This window comes from Gadus chalcogrammus, chromosome 21, assembly GCF_026213295.1.
Source record: "Gadus chalcogrammus isolate NIFS_2021 chromosome 21, NIFS_Gcha_1.0, whole genome shotgun sequence".
Taxonomy (NCBI): Eukaryota; Metazoa; Chordata; class Actinopteri; order Gadiformes; family Gadidae; genus Gadus; species Gadus chalcogrammus.
In genome coordinates this window covers 3,030,844-3,047,206 of record NC_079432.1, presented here as the reverse complement: position 1 = coordinate 3,047,206, position 16,363 = coordinate 3,030,844, and the positions used below count along the sequence as shown (strand labels likewise).

Sequence of the window (16,363 nt, the reverse complement as noted above, 5' to 3'; positions counted from 1 at the left end):
TAAGGGCGGATGAACCTCCGACTCAATAACTGGTGGGATTAGCACCTACATGCACACCCACCTCGGAGCCAGCAGTATGTTCGACACCTAACCCTGCGTGTCTCCCACACGGGGCGTGTGGACCGCATCTCAGGGATTGGGCTTCTCGGGAGTCGGGGTTTATTTACCGGCGTTGCTATGGGTTCCGGTCTTGTGTGTTCCAACGGTTTATTAGGTAGGCCTATCTAATAAATTATGTCTTCGTGCGCGCCTATCGCATGATTTTAGACTTGACGATTTTGGTTGAGTGTGTGGGGATTTTTTCAGTCGCAATTGGTTTGCACATTTTTAATAGTGGTGGGGACAAAATTTGTATTTCAAATAGTGGGGGGGGGACATGTCCCCTCCGTAATCGACGCCTATGGCAGTATGTACATTCGATATTTTATGTTTTTACAAAATGGATTATGTGAACAATGCTGAATAACATTCATCATGTAAATTCAATGTATTGCAGGAGTTTAGCTTGAAATTAACCAAGTTAAATGAACCGCACCAAACATGCAGAAGTCAATGTAGGATTTTAATATATAAACAAAAACATTTGACAGAAGTTTTATACATGTTTTTCTAAAGGAAAGCAGAGAAAAACATTTTCCCAAATGAAACATTTCAAAATGTCGCTATTCAGAAAGCAAGTGAAGAGGTTTGTTTAAAACCAGTCCTCCCTGACCAGCTCTGTCCCTGACTCTAAACCCTGACTCTCAACCCTAACGCTGAACCCTCTGAGGGCAGGACGACGCTCCTCCAGTGTAAAGGTTCAAGAAGACACTCCTTCAGAATAAAGGTTTGAAGCACGGAGAAGGAAGAAGAAGGGGAAGGAGTAGTGAGTGGGGAAATAGTGAGGTTAGTGACGGACGTGAGGGAAAGGCGTGCGGAAGCACACGGGTACATGTGGGGTCAAGGAGATCACTCCCACTGGAGGTCATTGATCCATCAGCCTCAGACCGCTGAGCTCAGCAGGTCTTCTGGAGGACGAGGCTCAGATGAACTGAGGAGACGGGACCAGCAGGGTGTCAGGATCAGGTGGGGTTCAGCTCAGGTGTGTCTGCCCCCGACCAAACAGGATCAGAGGAGGTTCAGCTCAGGTGTGTCTGCCCCCGACCAAACAGGATCAGGTGGGGTTCAGCTCAGGTGTGTCTGCCCCCGACCAAACAGGATCAGGTGGGGGTTCAGCTCAGGTGTGTCTGCCCCCGACCAAACAGGATCAGGTGGGGTTCAGCTCAGGTGTTTCTGCCCCCGACCAAACAGGATCAGGTGGGTTAAGCTCAGGTGTGTCTGCCCGGACCAAACAAGGACATGGATTAGATTCAATATTTAAAAGATGCGACATTATCTGAACCAAAGAGCCGTCATTAAGGAGCAGGCAGGCTTTAGGGCTCCTTGCTCAAGGACGCATCACTGTATTCAGAGGGCTTGAACCCGGCACCATTGGTCTGAGAGTTGAACTTCCGACACGGTCCACTATGTCCAGATAATGCAAACTTACGAGGAATCCTTGATGGTAGAGTCCTGGTTGTCCTCAGGATTTGCCTTCCAGATGTACAGCTTCTCCGTCAGTCCTCCAGATTCCTGGTCTGGTTACAAGTAACAAAGTAGCAGCTGTATTTTGTCTGGTAACCAACCACAGTAGTATGCCTTAACTTGTACTGGACAAACTAATCCTCGTTACAACAAGTCCACTCCGTTTACTTTATGCAAACTTACGGATCCTTGTTGGTAGAGTGATGTCGTCCTCCAGATTCACGGCTCCCCTGCCAGCTCGCCTCCGCTCCAGAAACACGTTCTAGTAAGAAAACACAGCGGTATTTGTTAACGCATGTCAAAGTAACCGCTGTATTTTGCCCTTTAAGTCAACAATGTTAAGTAAATGCAAACTTATGAGGAATCCTTGTTGGTCGATTCCTAGTCGTCCTCCAGCGTCTCAGCTCAACCATCAACTCTCCTCAGACGAGTCCTGGTCTGGGACAAACAGCGAAAGTCCTGCTTCAACATGTGGTAAAGCAGATGTAGTTGTCTGTTAATATACCAAACTCCGGTAGTTTGTGGTAGCAGTTTTCTACGAGAAGTGGCAGTGAGTGAGATGATCACTTCAGAGTCAGGCTCCATCTACCTCACGACAGACATCCTCTACCAGGCAGGGTCTCCACCAGGCAGGACCTCCACCAGCTCCTCCTCCATCAGCCCCTTCACCAGGCAGGGCCTCCATCAGCTCCTCCACCAGGCAGGGCCTCCATCAGGAAGGGCATCCATCAGCTCCTCCACCAGGCAGGGCCTCCATCAGCTCCTCCACCAGGCAGGGCCTTCAGCACGGCTCCTCCAGCAGCTCCTCCCCCAGGCAGGGTCTCCATCAGCTCCTCCACCAGGCAGGGCCTTCAGCACGGCTCCTCCATCAGCTCCTTCAGCCATGGATTCCTGATCTGGTTACAAACAGTTGGTCTCAGCAGTAAATCACCTGGAGACGCAATACACCCCACCTCCTGCATCTGAGGTTCACTTGTAAAATGGAATACAAATTTAAACATATTTAAACACTTGAATTAGACAACGTCTACAGATTGACGTGTTCAGCAATTCATCCACTACGGTCGTAGCAGCACTAGTAACAATAATGGCTCATATGACTCCCAGATAACCCTGGTATGAATGAACTCAAATCTCAGCTTGGCACAGATTTAAAGTCATAAGACGATCAAAACAAGACCTAAACTACAGAGTGTTTAGACTAGTGTTTCAGCTGAGCTTGGTGACGGTTACCCCCTGGTCCGGTGCTGCAGGCCCCTGGTCTCCAGCCTCAGTCTCCGGTCCATCCTGGCACCACAAGCCTCCGGTTCCCAGCCTCTCCGCCTCGCCTTTCAGCTACAGCAGCAGGTTTATGTTAGCATTTGCCCAACAATAAACTTACTTGACTCATCCGAAACTGAATTACACAATTATTTAACTATTATTGTATAACTCATGGCTAGAAAAGACTGGAGACCAGACATGAGTAAAGACAGGAGCATCCCGTATTGAGAATGAAGACAGAGCAGTCCACAAATTCAAAGAAGTGGTTCAGCCCATAGATTGAAACTGAGCTGAGAAGACTACTCACACACCGGAGCACTGAACTGTTCTGGAGGACTTCTGACAGGAGGTGGAGGTCTGGCTCTGGGTGAGGAGGTGGAGGTCTGGCTCTGGGTGAGGAGGTGGAGGTCTGGCTCTGGGTGAGGAGCTGGAGGTCTGGCTCTGGGTGAGGAGGTGGAGGTCTGGCTCTGGGTGAGGAGGTGGAGGTCTGGCTCTTGGTGAGGAGGTGGAGGTCTGGCTCTTGGTGAGGAGGTGGAGGTCTTGCTCAGGGTGAGGAGGCAGACACCTTGGGACAAACTACACGTTACCTTTTTAACCTTGTACAGTTCTAGTTTCTTCTACTGCAACATGTGGGAAAGACGGCATTATTTTAGCTTTGATATTATCCAGTTGGAAACTCGACACCAAAGTCGTTGTTTAACGTCATTCCATTTGGTAGGGTTTAACTTCTGTGGCAATTAATGCCACCAGATATTTAGAACGTACAAAAGCTGAAGTACCAAAGAACACTAAGCAATATCGATATGAAATCCAATATACTCAGCCATATTCAGGTGTGCTGGGTTCCCTTGAAGAAATGCCAAATTGTCTTCCACCTTGAAATGATTTTCAGCCTTCACTGATGGTCAGAAATGGGCCCGCAAGTAGAACGCTCTTTTGTATGCAGCGAGAGTCCCGTCAACGCGGTTAAAAGTACGGCGCAACCATCGGAAATTGTCAACATATTGTACAATGTACGTGTCAGTATTAATTTAATATCAAACTTAAGTTGTTGAAGATAAGGGGCAACAATTCCCAATGGAAACCGAAAATAGTTTCCGTTGGCAACGGCTCTATGTTACGCAAACACAAACCAGAACGTTCCGCTAGATTCCCTCAGGGGACTCACATCACATCCAACTAACTGCCCGTAGGGTTCTTATGGTTGTCAAGACTACAACGTTCTATGCTAACCATTGAGACTAAATCAACTGACCGCACTCAGAACCTTCCACGGCGGGAAGCACAAACCGTCCGACTGGAATCCGAACATTCCAGCCGGAACCGACCAAATAAAAAAAAACAGTGCCTCACCTTGAGCTGAACGGAAGAAGATCCTGAAGTCCAGCGATGGTCTTCATTAAAACACAGCCAACAGACTTACCTTGATGCGATCCGTTTGATGCTGTTGGTCATAACTACTATTCAGTGTACCTTTACATTATTATGCACCCAGTGTGTACAAGTTATACCACTCAAAACCGTACGAAGAACCGAACTACCATGCACGTCCACGAATTTAAACCTCAAATCCTTGCCTAAAAACAATGGAATTATCCAATTCAAAACCGTGTCTACATTTTACAATAAACAGAACAATTATCTAGATTATTCAGGGTACAAGCCATACAGAGCAAATCTAAACGTTGAGCTCACAGAGAGCTGACCATAACCCTGCAACTTCACCCTGACTGCCTCATCACCAACAGCAAATCATGCCAGCCAGCCAACACATGTACAGCTCCAGTGAGAAGTGGGCATCTGAGTGAAAGGACTGCCCATAATAAAATGAAGCCCAATTCCTGAACTATCAACCATCTTCATGGTTTAAAGAGTTACAGACTTGACATGCCATTGTGTTCTAATAGCCTTTGTCTACTCCCTCATTACTTATAAAACTCTACGTCTCCATCGCTAGAGTGTTGCATCCTACTTATGAGGGTGTGGTCTGAGTGAGCAGAGATGCATGCTGGGATACAGTGCCGTCTGAAGTCTTCAGTTCTATAAACACGCCCCTCAGGAGAAACCAAGTGTTTGAGAATCTGTCGTGACATCAGTTACATGAGCTGGAATATCCTTCAAGATGGCCCCAGGATTCTCAGAGGAGAAAGGCCAAGAGGAAGATGTGAGGGTTCTTCCTCTCAGCCAGTGGAACACAACAACAGTCTTCATCAGAGTACCATGGAACACTTTGAAACGTTCTCCTCTATACACCTTGAAGCCCCAGTGAAGGTTTCCTTACCTCCTCAGCTGAAGAGCAGCTTGAAGAGCGCACTAGTTGGAGTTCCCAGATTGGTTCTGATTTAAGGGAACCAATCGTTCAGCTAGTCCTGTATGAAACAAATACAGTTCAGCCTGAGAAGACATGCAACCGAGCGCAAGACAAGATCCACAGGGCTCTCCATCAATCCAGCCAGGTAGGAAGAGCCGCCTCACTACAGGTCTGAAGGTCATCTTGAATATCCATTGAGGTCCCTTTCCAACTTCAGACTCCTTTTGGAATGCCTTTAGGTGTCCATCCTCCATTGATCCTGATTGGTGTAGTCCTAGTTTGAAGTACATGATCTGAACACGCCGCTTGCATCCTTTTACCCTTGAGTTGGATACTCTCCTTCCTTCCCAGCGTGTTGGATTTCTCTCGGGAGCGTCGCTCAGGGCTCTTCATGTCTACTGAAGGCCTCAAGTAAACATGTGGCCGTCCATCAGGTATGATTTAGTTTACCTTTCCAATACCCCAAGCCAACCACACAGACCCCCGTATGAACATTATCACTGTCAAAGCAAGCAGGACACACACACGTAGAACCCAGGACACGCACGTAGAACCGCTCGCTGCCTGCTGCCGTCTGCCCGCTGCCGGGCGATGGTGCCTCGCGGCAACCGGCGGCATGTCGCAGTTCATGTACTTCAGCGAGTCAAAGCCAAATTTACTTCCCCCAATTCCTTTTCAACCATGGCTCAGATAACCCCCACTGTCTCGTCGTGGAAATACAAGAGATATACAACCCCCTAACAGATGGAACCAAACGCAAGTATAACCCCCTGCCAGATAGAACCAAACACAAGTAGAACCCCATGCCAGATGGAACCAAACACAAGTAGAACCCCATGCCAGATGGAACCAAACACAAGTAGAACCCCCTGCCAGGTGTGAGTTAGGTGGGGGGGGACACACACATAGAACCCTAGCGATGCTAAAAAAAATCATCCATCTCATGTAAACCCACACACACACCACTGAGCCATAAAAGGCCGAACACTCATGCAGGGTAAAAACCTCCTGCCAAATAACATTCCATCATCCAACCCCGGCACAGGACACCCAGAACAGAACAATCATTGTCTCCAGAAACATAAATTATGTACAACCAATTCTTCAGTGGCGTCCCACATTGGTGATGGATCATGCTTGGCGTCTCCAAAATGTGTCCCAGGTTGATTCAACGTCTCTGAAGTTATGTGTTTGTAGTCCAGTGGTTTCCAGAATTAGGGGCCTTCACAGATGCAAATGGTGCAGCTTTAGTCAGCCTGAGGACAGGAAGGAGGTCATCTGTTCAGAAGACCACCCAGTGGAGGGGGGTGGCTCTTGAGGAGCAGGATCCATCTTGGAATAGCCCCAAATAGGACCTTCTTGGAAATGAAACTGTTCCTGAGGAGTCACGATGCCTGGAGGGGACTGTTGAATGTGTTCCATGGTTCTCTGTGTCAGACTGAAGTTGTGTTATAATCGTTGAGATGAGGAGCCCCCTCATCTCCCCCTGGTGTTTCTCCTACTGAATCCCTGTCTCCATCTTAAAGAACATTCTAGTCCATGTAACCGACGTCATGACGGTTTCTCAAACACTCAGTTTCCCCAGAGGGGGCGTATCTACAGACCTGTAGACTTCAGACAGCTCTGTATCCCAGTATGTACCTCTGCTCACTCAGACCACACCCTCATCAGCAAAGAAACACTCATGTGAAGAAGATGCAGAGCTCAGGAGAGTAGCTGGAAAGAAGACTGAAGACATCAGAAGCCAACCCATTACTCCAGCTTACAACAATAACTTGGAGCCTGTAACCATTTTAACAAATCATTAAAACCAACCTAAACCAAACACCTAAGTAACCCATGAACCAATAAAACATCCTTACTACTCAGATCAACCTTCAGCTAACAGGTTAACTCACCAGGAAACCAAAGTACAGCAATGTGCCCAAGAGTAATGAGAAACTATTGACTTACAGATCGCAGTTCATCTTCATGGTTAAGTGGGGATACTCACAGAACTGCAGTTAAATATCCATGATAGACCTTTCAAGGAATGGAAGGATGAAAGGAACAGTTTACTCATTATTGTCCCCAAACTTGGGAACTGTCCCACAGTTCATCTCCATTAAATCAGATAAATGAATGACAATACAAATTCAGGCTTTTGGAATCATCCAACTTTTAAATAATGTTTTAGATAATTAACTAATCCAGCTTTTTAATATAAGAGGCTAATTATTTGACTGTCATTATTCCAGAGTGATTTAATTCTTACTTTGACAAGTTTGAATGTATAGTCTCTAAAATGTTAGTTTCAGGTAGAATCATTATTTAAATTTCAAATGAGTTTAACCACCAGAATCCCTGATCTCCTTCATTCATTGTCAGTGTTTATATTCAACATACAAGTCACCGCAGCTGTGCTTTGCTTCACATTTCTACTCACATCAGGTCCAGATGAGATGCTCCTCTTTACTTCAAAAGGTCTTTAACCTGTGAAAAAGGAAGAAATGACAAATACGTCACAACAGAGCTCAACAGAACATTACACACACGTTCTGGTTTCTGGGAACACAACAACATACCGCGTTTGGGAGACGCTACACTGCCGAACAGTGGAGAACACCAACGTACTGTCCGGTTCCCTCTTAAGTGAAACGCACCAGATGCAACCAATTTTCCAATTAAGAAAAACACTCGGCGCGCGAGCTGCGGCAGGTGAGCTAGTAAGTAAAACTCAACGCAGGTTCGGCGCCCTCTGGTCTCCTTGGTAACAGTAAGAGTATATTTCAGCTCTGTGTTTGATATTTAATGACCTCCCTCATTTTAAAGGGATGAGTCTGATTTGACTGATTTAGAGTCATACTTCAGAATGAAGAAAGCCTTCATTCAATTCACCAAACACGCGTGTGCGCGTGTGTGTGTGCGTGTTCGTTCTTCTTGCATTGTGGAATTGATACATCTAGAAGTGGTTCCGGATTGGTATTAGCGCTACAAATCTGTGGTCGAATGACGCACTGATGTTATGTTAGCTTGAACATCATATGGTGTAAATAACGCATAGAATCAATTAAATATCGCCTCGCAACTTTTTCCGATAACGTTTAACCAATTTCAATGAAAAAGACATGGCAACACTGTCCAAACCACAACAATTCGTTAGTCAGAAACGATTAAATAAATAAACGAGCTCTAACAATCGTGTTGACGGCTTGGTGTGAGTTCCGAAATGCACTCATTCATATTAACAGTGAAAGGGGGTGCACCGTTCCTGGAGGTACTGCAATACCAGGTCGATGCGTGGAGTGGACGGAGCAAGCCCCTTTTCCATCTCCCAGTTCCAAAAATCAATTTAATATATGGTCCCCGGGTAGGGGACGTATCAGATATTAAACTGATAAGAACAGATACTACACTTGATCTTAGCCAAAAGGCCGAGAAGCGATACCTAGAAAATGTTCTACCTAGAGAAGCCATTCCCAGAAATGTCACTCTCATCAGCGGTATTACGGTGAAAACTTCCTTTCAATACAAGAAGCCTACAGAAGTACCACTATGCGTCAACAACATATCAGTGTTATCAAACTACGTTCAACGCAAAATATAACGAGTATAGGGTCCGTGATTCAAGGCAATGCATGAACGGCACTGATGACGTCAGCAGCTCTAAGCCAATCAGTATGTCTGAGGAATCCAAACGCGTTTATTGTGAACTATTATGTATAATACAGTGAATCCCCACTGAGCACGATCACTATGATTTGATGCCATCACACATGGTGTTAGTTTGGTAAAAGTTAGATACATGAGAAATTACCTCTTCCTTTGCATCATTGCTAGATCACTAAAAATTTGAGGAAACCGCCACTCTACCGCTCTCTAGTGGTCACTAATAGGTCGGCAGGACTTCACTAAGAAGTTTATTTACTATTAGCGCATCAAAGAACCAATGCTAAATTCAGGGTATGCCGTGTGCTATGTTTTAATTCCAGATTTCCTCAACCATGCAAACAATCACCCAATAGCAAATAAAATGCATGAACTGAACACAAACATCTGAAATCAATAAGGTTATACACTGATGAAACATAATTTTGATGGTATCGTTGTTTCGGGGTAGGTCATGAATCGGAGTGTTAACGGTTCAAAACGTGGTTTATTCAGAGACAGGGTAAACCGGGTTGCACTCTGGATGTGGTTCATGAAGAATCTCCATACAGATAAAAGTTCAGATTGGTAGTGGTAAAACCACGACGACAGATTAACCCAGATAGGCTAAACCTGTTCACCACTCCGTGTAGCCGAAGCTATTGAGGACTGGTGTTAGCACTACATAATATGTAGTCCAATAAGGCATTTACATGAGCTTCAATATCATATTGTCTAAATAAAGCATAAAAAATAATTTACTCACATCTTCTTTCGATAACGTGTCTCACCGGTATCAACTTAAATAAACTTGATGCACAATGTTGTTGGTGAAAAACATATTCTTACTTAAAACAAACAATAGCACAACAGTCGAGTCACTTGCACAACTCAAGCGTCCCTCCCGTGTAATACTCTGGCCCTCTTAAGGAGCACCAGAATGGGTGTGGCTCAATTAACCTATGAGCCACAGCTGTAGACTATTACAGGGCTAACAGCCAGACAGGAACATGTGCATCTTTTAAAATATGGTTTAACACAGTGAAGATGCCATTCACATATTCACAGCAACACTATTTTGACCAAGCTAGTCTGAGGACAGCAAGTACTAAAGGCTAGAATGCAGGATAGTTAGTCGGCTGAATACACGAGAACATTATTTTGGTTCGACTGAGTTGTTTATTAGTATTATGCTTTAACAACGAATAAAAGTACAAGTGCACAATAAACAGAATGACTAAAATAATAGTATCAAACATTACAGACCATTAACAGTTGTTCACGTATCATTGACTCTCTTTGCGACTTTATTTAAAAGGCGACTAACGACACACTTTGCGACTTATTCAAACCATCAGGGAGAAGTTGAAACACATATTCAAACGCGTGATGGGGTTGTTCATTCCCATGCTGCTGGCTGCTCAGAGACATCGAGGTCCACGGCTCTCGTGCCAACAGCTTCAGTGTCCCTCTCCCTCTCCTCGCGCCGTCCAGGCAGTCAGTGGGCGTGGTTATGGGGAGGAGGACTCCGCACGAGCGGGAGCGTCACCGTCACCATAGTGATTCACCACTGCCGAACTCACCCAGTTGGAGTTCAGTTGTACAACATCTATTTTAGATTCATCTAAATGTGGTGACTTTGGACATGTGAACACACTTAATGCGTAATGAAAGACAATAATGAACACAATCCAAGATGAGCTAGAGGGGAGAGCAGAGGTAAGAGAGAGGAGGAGAAGAGAGAGGAGGAAGAGAAGAGAAGAGAAGAGAGGAGAGGAGAGGAGAGCAGACAAGACAAAGTCACGGTACTCACACACATGGGGAGAATCTTTACATGTAGTCACTGTGACCTTCTTTAAGTGTTTAATACATGAAGGGTTGTATGGTGGAGATTTCAGTTTTACTGGTTCATCAACTACCAACTTTTACAATTCTTTACTGAAATAAAACGTTCCATCAATCTCGAAATGATCAAAATAAAGGTTTGAGGCAACAAACACATTTGTTTTTTGTATTACCCTGAGACAGTGATTCTACTGAACACTATTAGACTGGAATGTATCTATTTTAGATAACGTATTTAGGCCTACACATTAAAAAAATTCAATGCACGTGTAAGGACATTGTGTTTTTTTGTCATTCACTATTCAGAAATTAAAACAGATGGCAATGTTAAAAAACTACAATTATTATTTTGGACAAATTAGTCCTCTTAACATGTTAGTCCTCTTATGTTCTATATAACTGCAACTGTTAACAACTTTATAGCATTAAATGTGTAAAAAGATCTGGAAACAAAAGACAAAATATAATGTGTAATTTAACCATTTATAATGGGTTGAATTCAACAACTGTGATTATATTCTTAAAGAACATCTCCTCGTTAAATGTCAGCGGTACGACATTAAAGCAGTTCTCTCAGACCTCACATAGTAGAGATTCTAATTCAGTAAACAACATTAGTTGTTTTGGTTGTTTCTTTGTTTTATTATCAAACAAAGGTCCTAGTCTGTTTGATTGACAGGTGAGATGACAGGTGAGATGATCAGGGGGGCAGAGTTGTTACCTCTATAACCATGGCGGCCTGGGCAGAGGAATGGATAGAGAGGCTCACTGAAGGTGCAGCCAGTAGCAGAGTAGATATGAACCCTGGCTTCCACATCATAGAAGGAGACCACACCCTCATCATAATCAACAAGCACCCCCACCTTCTGGAGCTCAGCTCTCAGAGGGAGACGGACAGGAGGGTTATCTTTAAACACCAACCCATCCTTGTTGTAGTGAAGAGTCCAGTAACCCATCTCAGGGGTCCACATGCTCCCACCTATTCTATCGATGGACTCTCTGACCACTCCTAACCACCATGCAGTCTTGTCTTTAACCTGGACCTCAAAGTAAAATCTCCCTGAGGAGAAGCTCTGCCTCGTGAGGACAAATATATATTTGGTAAATCTCTTAGGGTTGTCTGGGAGTACCTTCCTCACACCTCCATCATGTACTTGTTTCCCATCCTCAGACAGGATGAGACTGGAAGCAGCTGTATAAGGATCCAGAGTCACATCTACTTCATACTGCTGGACCCTCTTCAGTTCAGCATCATCATGCAGGTTCTTCATCTCCATGTTCAGTGTCTCCTCCAGCTGCTCCAGGGATCTCCTCAAGGTCCCTACGTATGACGGAGGACGGACCCCCACTGTCGTCCAGGTGGGTGGAGGATCCTTCAGGGATCTGAAGGTCTGGAGGAAGTGGAGGTGGTCTTTAGTGTGTGAGAGCTGCTTCACCTCTGAGCATCTATTGGTCAGATCTTCTATTTCCTGCTCCAGCTCTTTGATGAGGTCTTCAGCTTGTTTCGCTGTGGATTTCAGTTTCTCTTGAACCGTTTGGTTGAATTCATCCCGGCACTTTTCAACACAGCCTATCAGAGCAGTGAAGACCTGCCCACCATCAGCTATCTCTCTGTCTGCATCTTTGTTACTCAGTTCTTCTCTGTCTTTGATCTCCTTAATCTTTTGTTTTCTCTCCTGGATCATCTGCGGAACTTCAGCCTCTATCTTCCCCAGCTGGGCCGTCTTCACTTCATATTCCTCCTTCAGAGGTACAACAGGATGGGACTTGTGGTCTGTCTCTGTGCAGAACTGACACACACACACCTGTTCAGTCGGGCAGAAGAGCTCCAGAAGTCGGTTGTGTTTCTTACACATCCTGTCTTCCAGACGGTCCATAGGCTCGACCAGCCGATGTTTCTTCAGGACTGCGACTCTCTGATGTGGCTCCAGGTGGGTTTGGCAGAAAGACATAAAACACTCTAGGCAGGACTTCACGGCCTTCTTTTGGGTCCCATTATAGAAGTCACAGGGAACTTCTGCTGGTTTAACACAAGGCTGCTCTTTAACTCGTACGGTTGTTCTAAACTGAGCAGCCAGCTGTGATAAGAGGGTATTGACCTGTGGGTCAGGTTTTGTGTCGAAAATCTGGTTGCAAATAGGACATTTGTACTTGACTTGTTCATCCCAGAACTTTGTAATACAGGTTCTGCAGAAGTTGTGTCCACATGGTGTGGTAACTGGGCTGCTGAACACGTCCAGACAGATGGAACATGAAAAGTCCTCCTCAGACCAGGAAGTGTTAGCAGAGGCCATTCCTAGACATAGACGATAAGGTTTATGTATTGAGCAGTTTTATATTTCTAATTCCATCAATTCCTTATCTTGTGCTGCTTTACTCACCTTGTTGTGGTTTCTGTCTGTCAGACAATTTGTTCCAAATTGCGATTTATTTTTCTCCTGAAAGTGAGAACTGCTTCCACGTCGGTTGGTTTTGGTTTGTGGGAATGTTAAGTTTCGTTTCCCGAACAGGACATCCTCTCCTCTCCGCCCCTAACCCCTGGCTCCTCTACCAACCCCTGGCTCCTCTGCCAACCCCTGGCTCCGCCCCCACGGACCCAGTTCCCTGACGTCTCAACCTGAACGTGGGCACATTCATGAACTCTCTAGGCTACCTCGTATTCGCTGTGTGTTCTCCTCTTTGCAGCATTACAATATTTTCAACCATTAAAAGACAGGAAACAGAGATCCCGGGAAAACAAGGAATGTTGATTATTTCTTAGTGATTTGTGCCTAACTGTGATTAAGAGCTATACAATTACATTTGACTTGAATTAAACTGTGGCTAATATTTACCACACATTCTTTACCAAACAACCCTCTCAATGTGTGCCCAGATAACACGTGCTATTATGGTTGTGCTATTAACCGCCGAGTCGTGTGACCCGGGGTAGGACAGACGAACCTGACCGACGAGTTCACCTTAAGTCAGAGACAACAAACACTATTTTTGTTGCCTCCATGCAGCAGTTAATTGGGCTGAATTAAAAATAGGTTGACCTCGAGAATTCACAATTTATACTGCATTGTTTATAACGGTATGGCGGGGATCGCGAGGAGCAGCGACGCGTGGGGACGCGTTCCCTCGCGCTCTGCAAGTGAAGAACTTTAATCACAAATTCATTGAACCCCCCCTGATACAAATATTCCTTCACTAGTTGTATTGAAGTCCTTAATAACTGTATGGTGGAATCGAAATACATGATATTAATGATAATGAAGTCATTATACATAGAAACAATTAAATGCTAATTCAGATTCCGCCTTATTCACTGCGTCAATATGTCCCCAGGTGTCTCTCTGATGATTTTCAAGAGTTTTAAATATGGATCTTTTTCATGATTGGTTGCGGCTGTAGACCGCCCAACCACCCTTATATGTCAAACCCTCCCTGTTTGATATTTGTAGAGAGTAGAGAGATGTCCTCGGGTAGGGTACGAATCAAATATTGTACTGATAAAAACAGATACTACACTTTATCTTACAAAAACAACTAGGCCTATGTGTCAAAAACATATAGCGTGTTATCAATCCATATTCAACCAGAAAAATTACGAACTATTATAGATATATTATATACATTGAATCCCCACTGAGCATGATCACAATGATTTGATGCTTTTATGCATGGTTTTAGCCTATCCATGAGAAATTAACTTTATTTTGTATCATTGGAGGAAGCCGCCACTCTTCCGCTATCTAGTGGTCACTAGTGAGTCGGCAACTTCAAAAGAGCCGTTTATTTACTATTTGCGTCTCAGAGAACGGCTAAATCCAGGGCAAGGCGTGCTATGCTTTAATTCGAGATGTCCCCAACCATGCAAACAATGAACCAATAGCAAATAAGCTGCAAGAACTGAACCCAGAAACATCTGAAATCAATAAGGTTATGCATGATGAAACGTAATTTGAAGCAATAGTAATTAACACGGTTCATTTATTTTGAAGAATTTGAAAGGAGTAGGCCTATACTTACAGTTCATTCGTGGATAATTTAAAATGCATAAAATCGGATTATTTCTACATTTTAATTCGAGCATGATGGATGCTTCCTGGTAACAGTGCACAGTGACGGGAATTATGTTGCCGATAGTCAGGGATTCGTTTTTGATCTCTTTCACGCAGTATTAATTTTGGATAATGTTGAAATTATTGGGTGAAAGTAAATAGTTGAACTTTACTGAGTGGCCCTGTGGATTTGTTTTAAAATGATATGAAAGAGGGGAATCTTAACGTCAAGCTAAGTCCTCATTAATTGGAAAACCTACATGACACAAGTTAAACAGCTGGTTCATGAAGCTTCTCTCGAATAAAGCAATAGTAATTAACACGCTTCATTTATTTTGAAGAATTTGAAAGGAGGATTTACAGTTCATTCGTGAATAATTTAAAATGCACAAAATCTGATTATTTCTACATTTTAATTCGGGAATAGGTGACTATGATGGATGCTTCCTGCAGTGCACACCTTTAATTGCCTTTTGATATCCTCTCGCCTGGTAGAGAGACGGGCCTGACCTCTTTCGCACAGTATTAATTTTGGATAATGTTGAAATTATTGGATGAAAATAGTTGAACTTTACAGAGTGGCCGCGGGATTTGTTTTAAAAGGAAATGCAGGAGGGGAATCGTCAAGCTTAGTCCTCATTAATTGGAAACCCACATGTGGTTTATTCAGAGACACGGTAAACAGGCTTGCACTCTGGAGCTGGTTCAATAAGCTTCTCTCGAATACAGTTACAGGCCAACGTTCCGATTATATTGGTAATGGGCGTAATGGTAAATAAACCACGCCTAGGGGTTCTAATTTGCCAAGCACCTGTCCTTTCCGCAGTGCGCAGGGTCTGACTGATTTCAAACCAATAAAACTGTATTTGGTGTTGTGTTGACAACTCTTATGCGCAGAAGAAGTGGTTCCATACTGGTAGGCTATTAGCGCTACAAATCTGTGGTCGAATGACGCACTGACGTTATGTTAGCTTGAACATCATATGGTCTAAAACTAAATACGGCATAAAATGTATTAAATTATGTCTCCTCGTAAGAGTCGTAACCTTTTTCGACAACGTTTAATCAGTTTCAATGAAAAAGACAGCAGCACTGTCCGAACTACAATACTTATTTAGTCAGAAAAGATAATTAAACGAGCACTACAATCGTCTCTACGGCTTGGTGTGAGCTCCTTAATGCACTCATTCATATTAACAGTGAGAGGGGGTGCACCGTTCCTGGAGGTACTGCAATACCAGGTCGATGCGTGGAGTGGACGGAGCAAGCCCCTTTTCCATCTCCCAGTTCCAAAAATCAATTTAATATATGGTCCCCGGGTAGGGGACGTATCAGATATTAAACTGATAAGAACAGATACTACACTTGATCTTAGCCAAAAGGCCGAGAAGCGATGCCTACTAAATGTTCGACTTAGAGGACCGATTCCCAGAAGTGTCACTCTCATTAGCGGTTCTACGGGGAAAACTTCCTTTAAATACAAGAAGCCTACAGAAGTACCACTATGTGTCAACATATAGCGTGTTATCAAACTACGTTCAACGCAAAAAAATAACGAGTATAAGGGTCCGTGATTCAAGGCAATGCATGAATGGCACTGATGACGTCAGCAGCCCTAAGCCAATCATGGTGTCCGAGGAAGCCAAACGCGTTTATTGTGAACTATTATATATACATATACGTATACATACATTGAATCCCCACTGAG

General features: G+C 44.2%; 1 protein-coding gene, 1 long non-coding RNA gene and 2 other non-coding genes across 5 annotated transcripts; all 4 read right to left on the bottom strand.

Annotated features, from left to right (window-relative positions):
• Positions 1-466: 466 nt before the first annotated feature.
• On the bottom strand, positions 467-9,761 carry LOC130374709 (uncharacterized). Of its 2 annotated transcripts, none has more exons than XR_008893659.1 (9): positions 9,531-9,761; positions 7,563-7,609; positions 7,131-7,159; positions 3,138-3,391; positions 2,797-2,898; positions 2,153-2,459; positions 1,747-2,025; positions 1,529-1,616; positions 467-1,317 (listed from the first exon to the last, which is right to left on the bottom strand). It is a non-coding gene; the product is annotated as an uncharacterized LOC130374709 (long non-coding RNA). The 2 variants fall into 2 exon arrangements; XR_008893660.1 differs by having other exon boundaries at positions 467-1,179.
• LOC130375133 (U2 spliceosomal RNA) lies at positions 8,372-8,562 on the bottom strand. Its single transcript, XR_008893800.1, has one exon. It is a non-coding gene; the product is annotated as a U2 spliceosomal RNA (small nuclear RNA).
• A 144-nt stretch (positions 9,762-9,905) lies between the features above and the next one.
• On the bottom strand, positions 9,906-13,118 carry LOC130374698 (E3 ubiquitin-protein ligase TRIM39-like). The gene is made up of 2 exons (XM_056581632.1): positions 12,991-13,118; positions 9,906-12,905 (listed from the first exon to the last, which is right to left on the bottom strand). Exon 2 carries the CDS (start codon positions 12,901-12,903, stop codon positions 11,269-11,271), a length of 1,635 nt encoding a protein of 544 aa, XP_056437607.1. The 5' UTR covers positions 12,904-12,905; positions 12,991-13,118; the 3' UTR covers positions 9,906-11,268.
• Positions 13,119-15,859: 2,741 nt separating this feature from the next.
• Positions 15,860-16,050, bottom strand: LOC130375132 (U2 spliceosomal RNA). The gene has a single exon (XR_008893799.1). It is a non-coding gene; the product is annotated as a U2 spliceosomal RNA (small nuclear RNA).
• Positions 16,051-16,363: the final 313 nt, after the last annotated feature.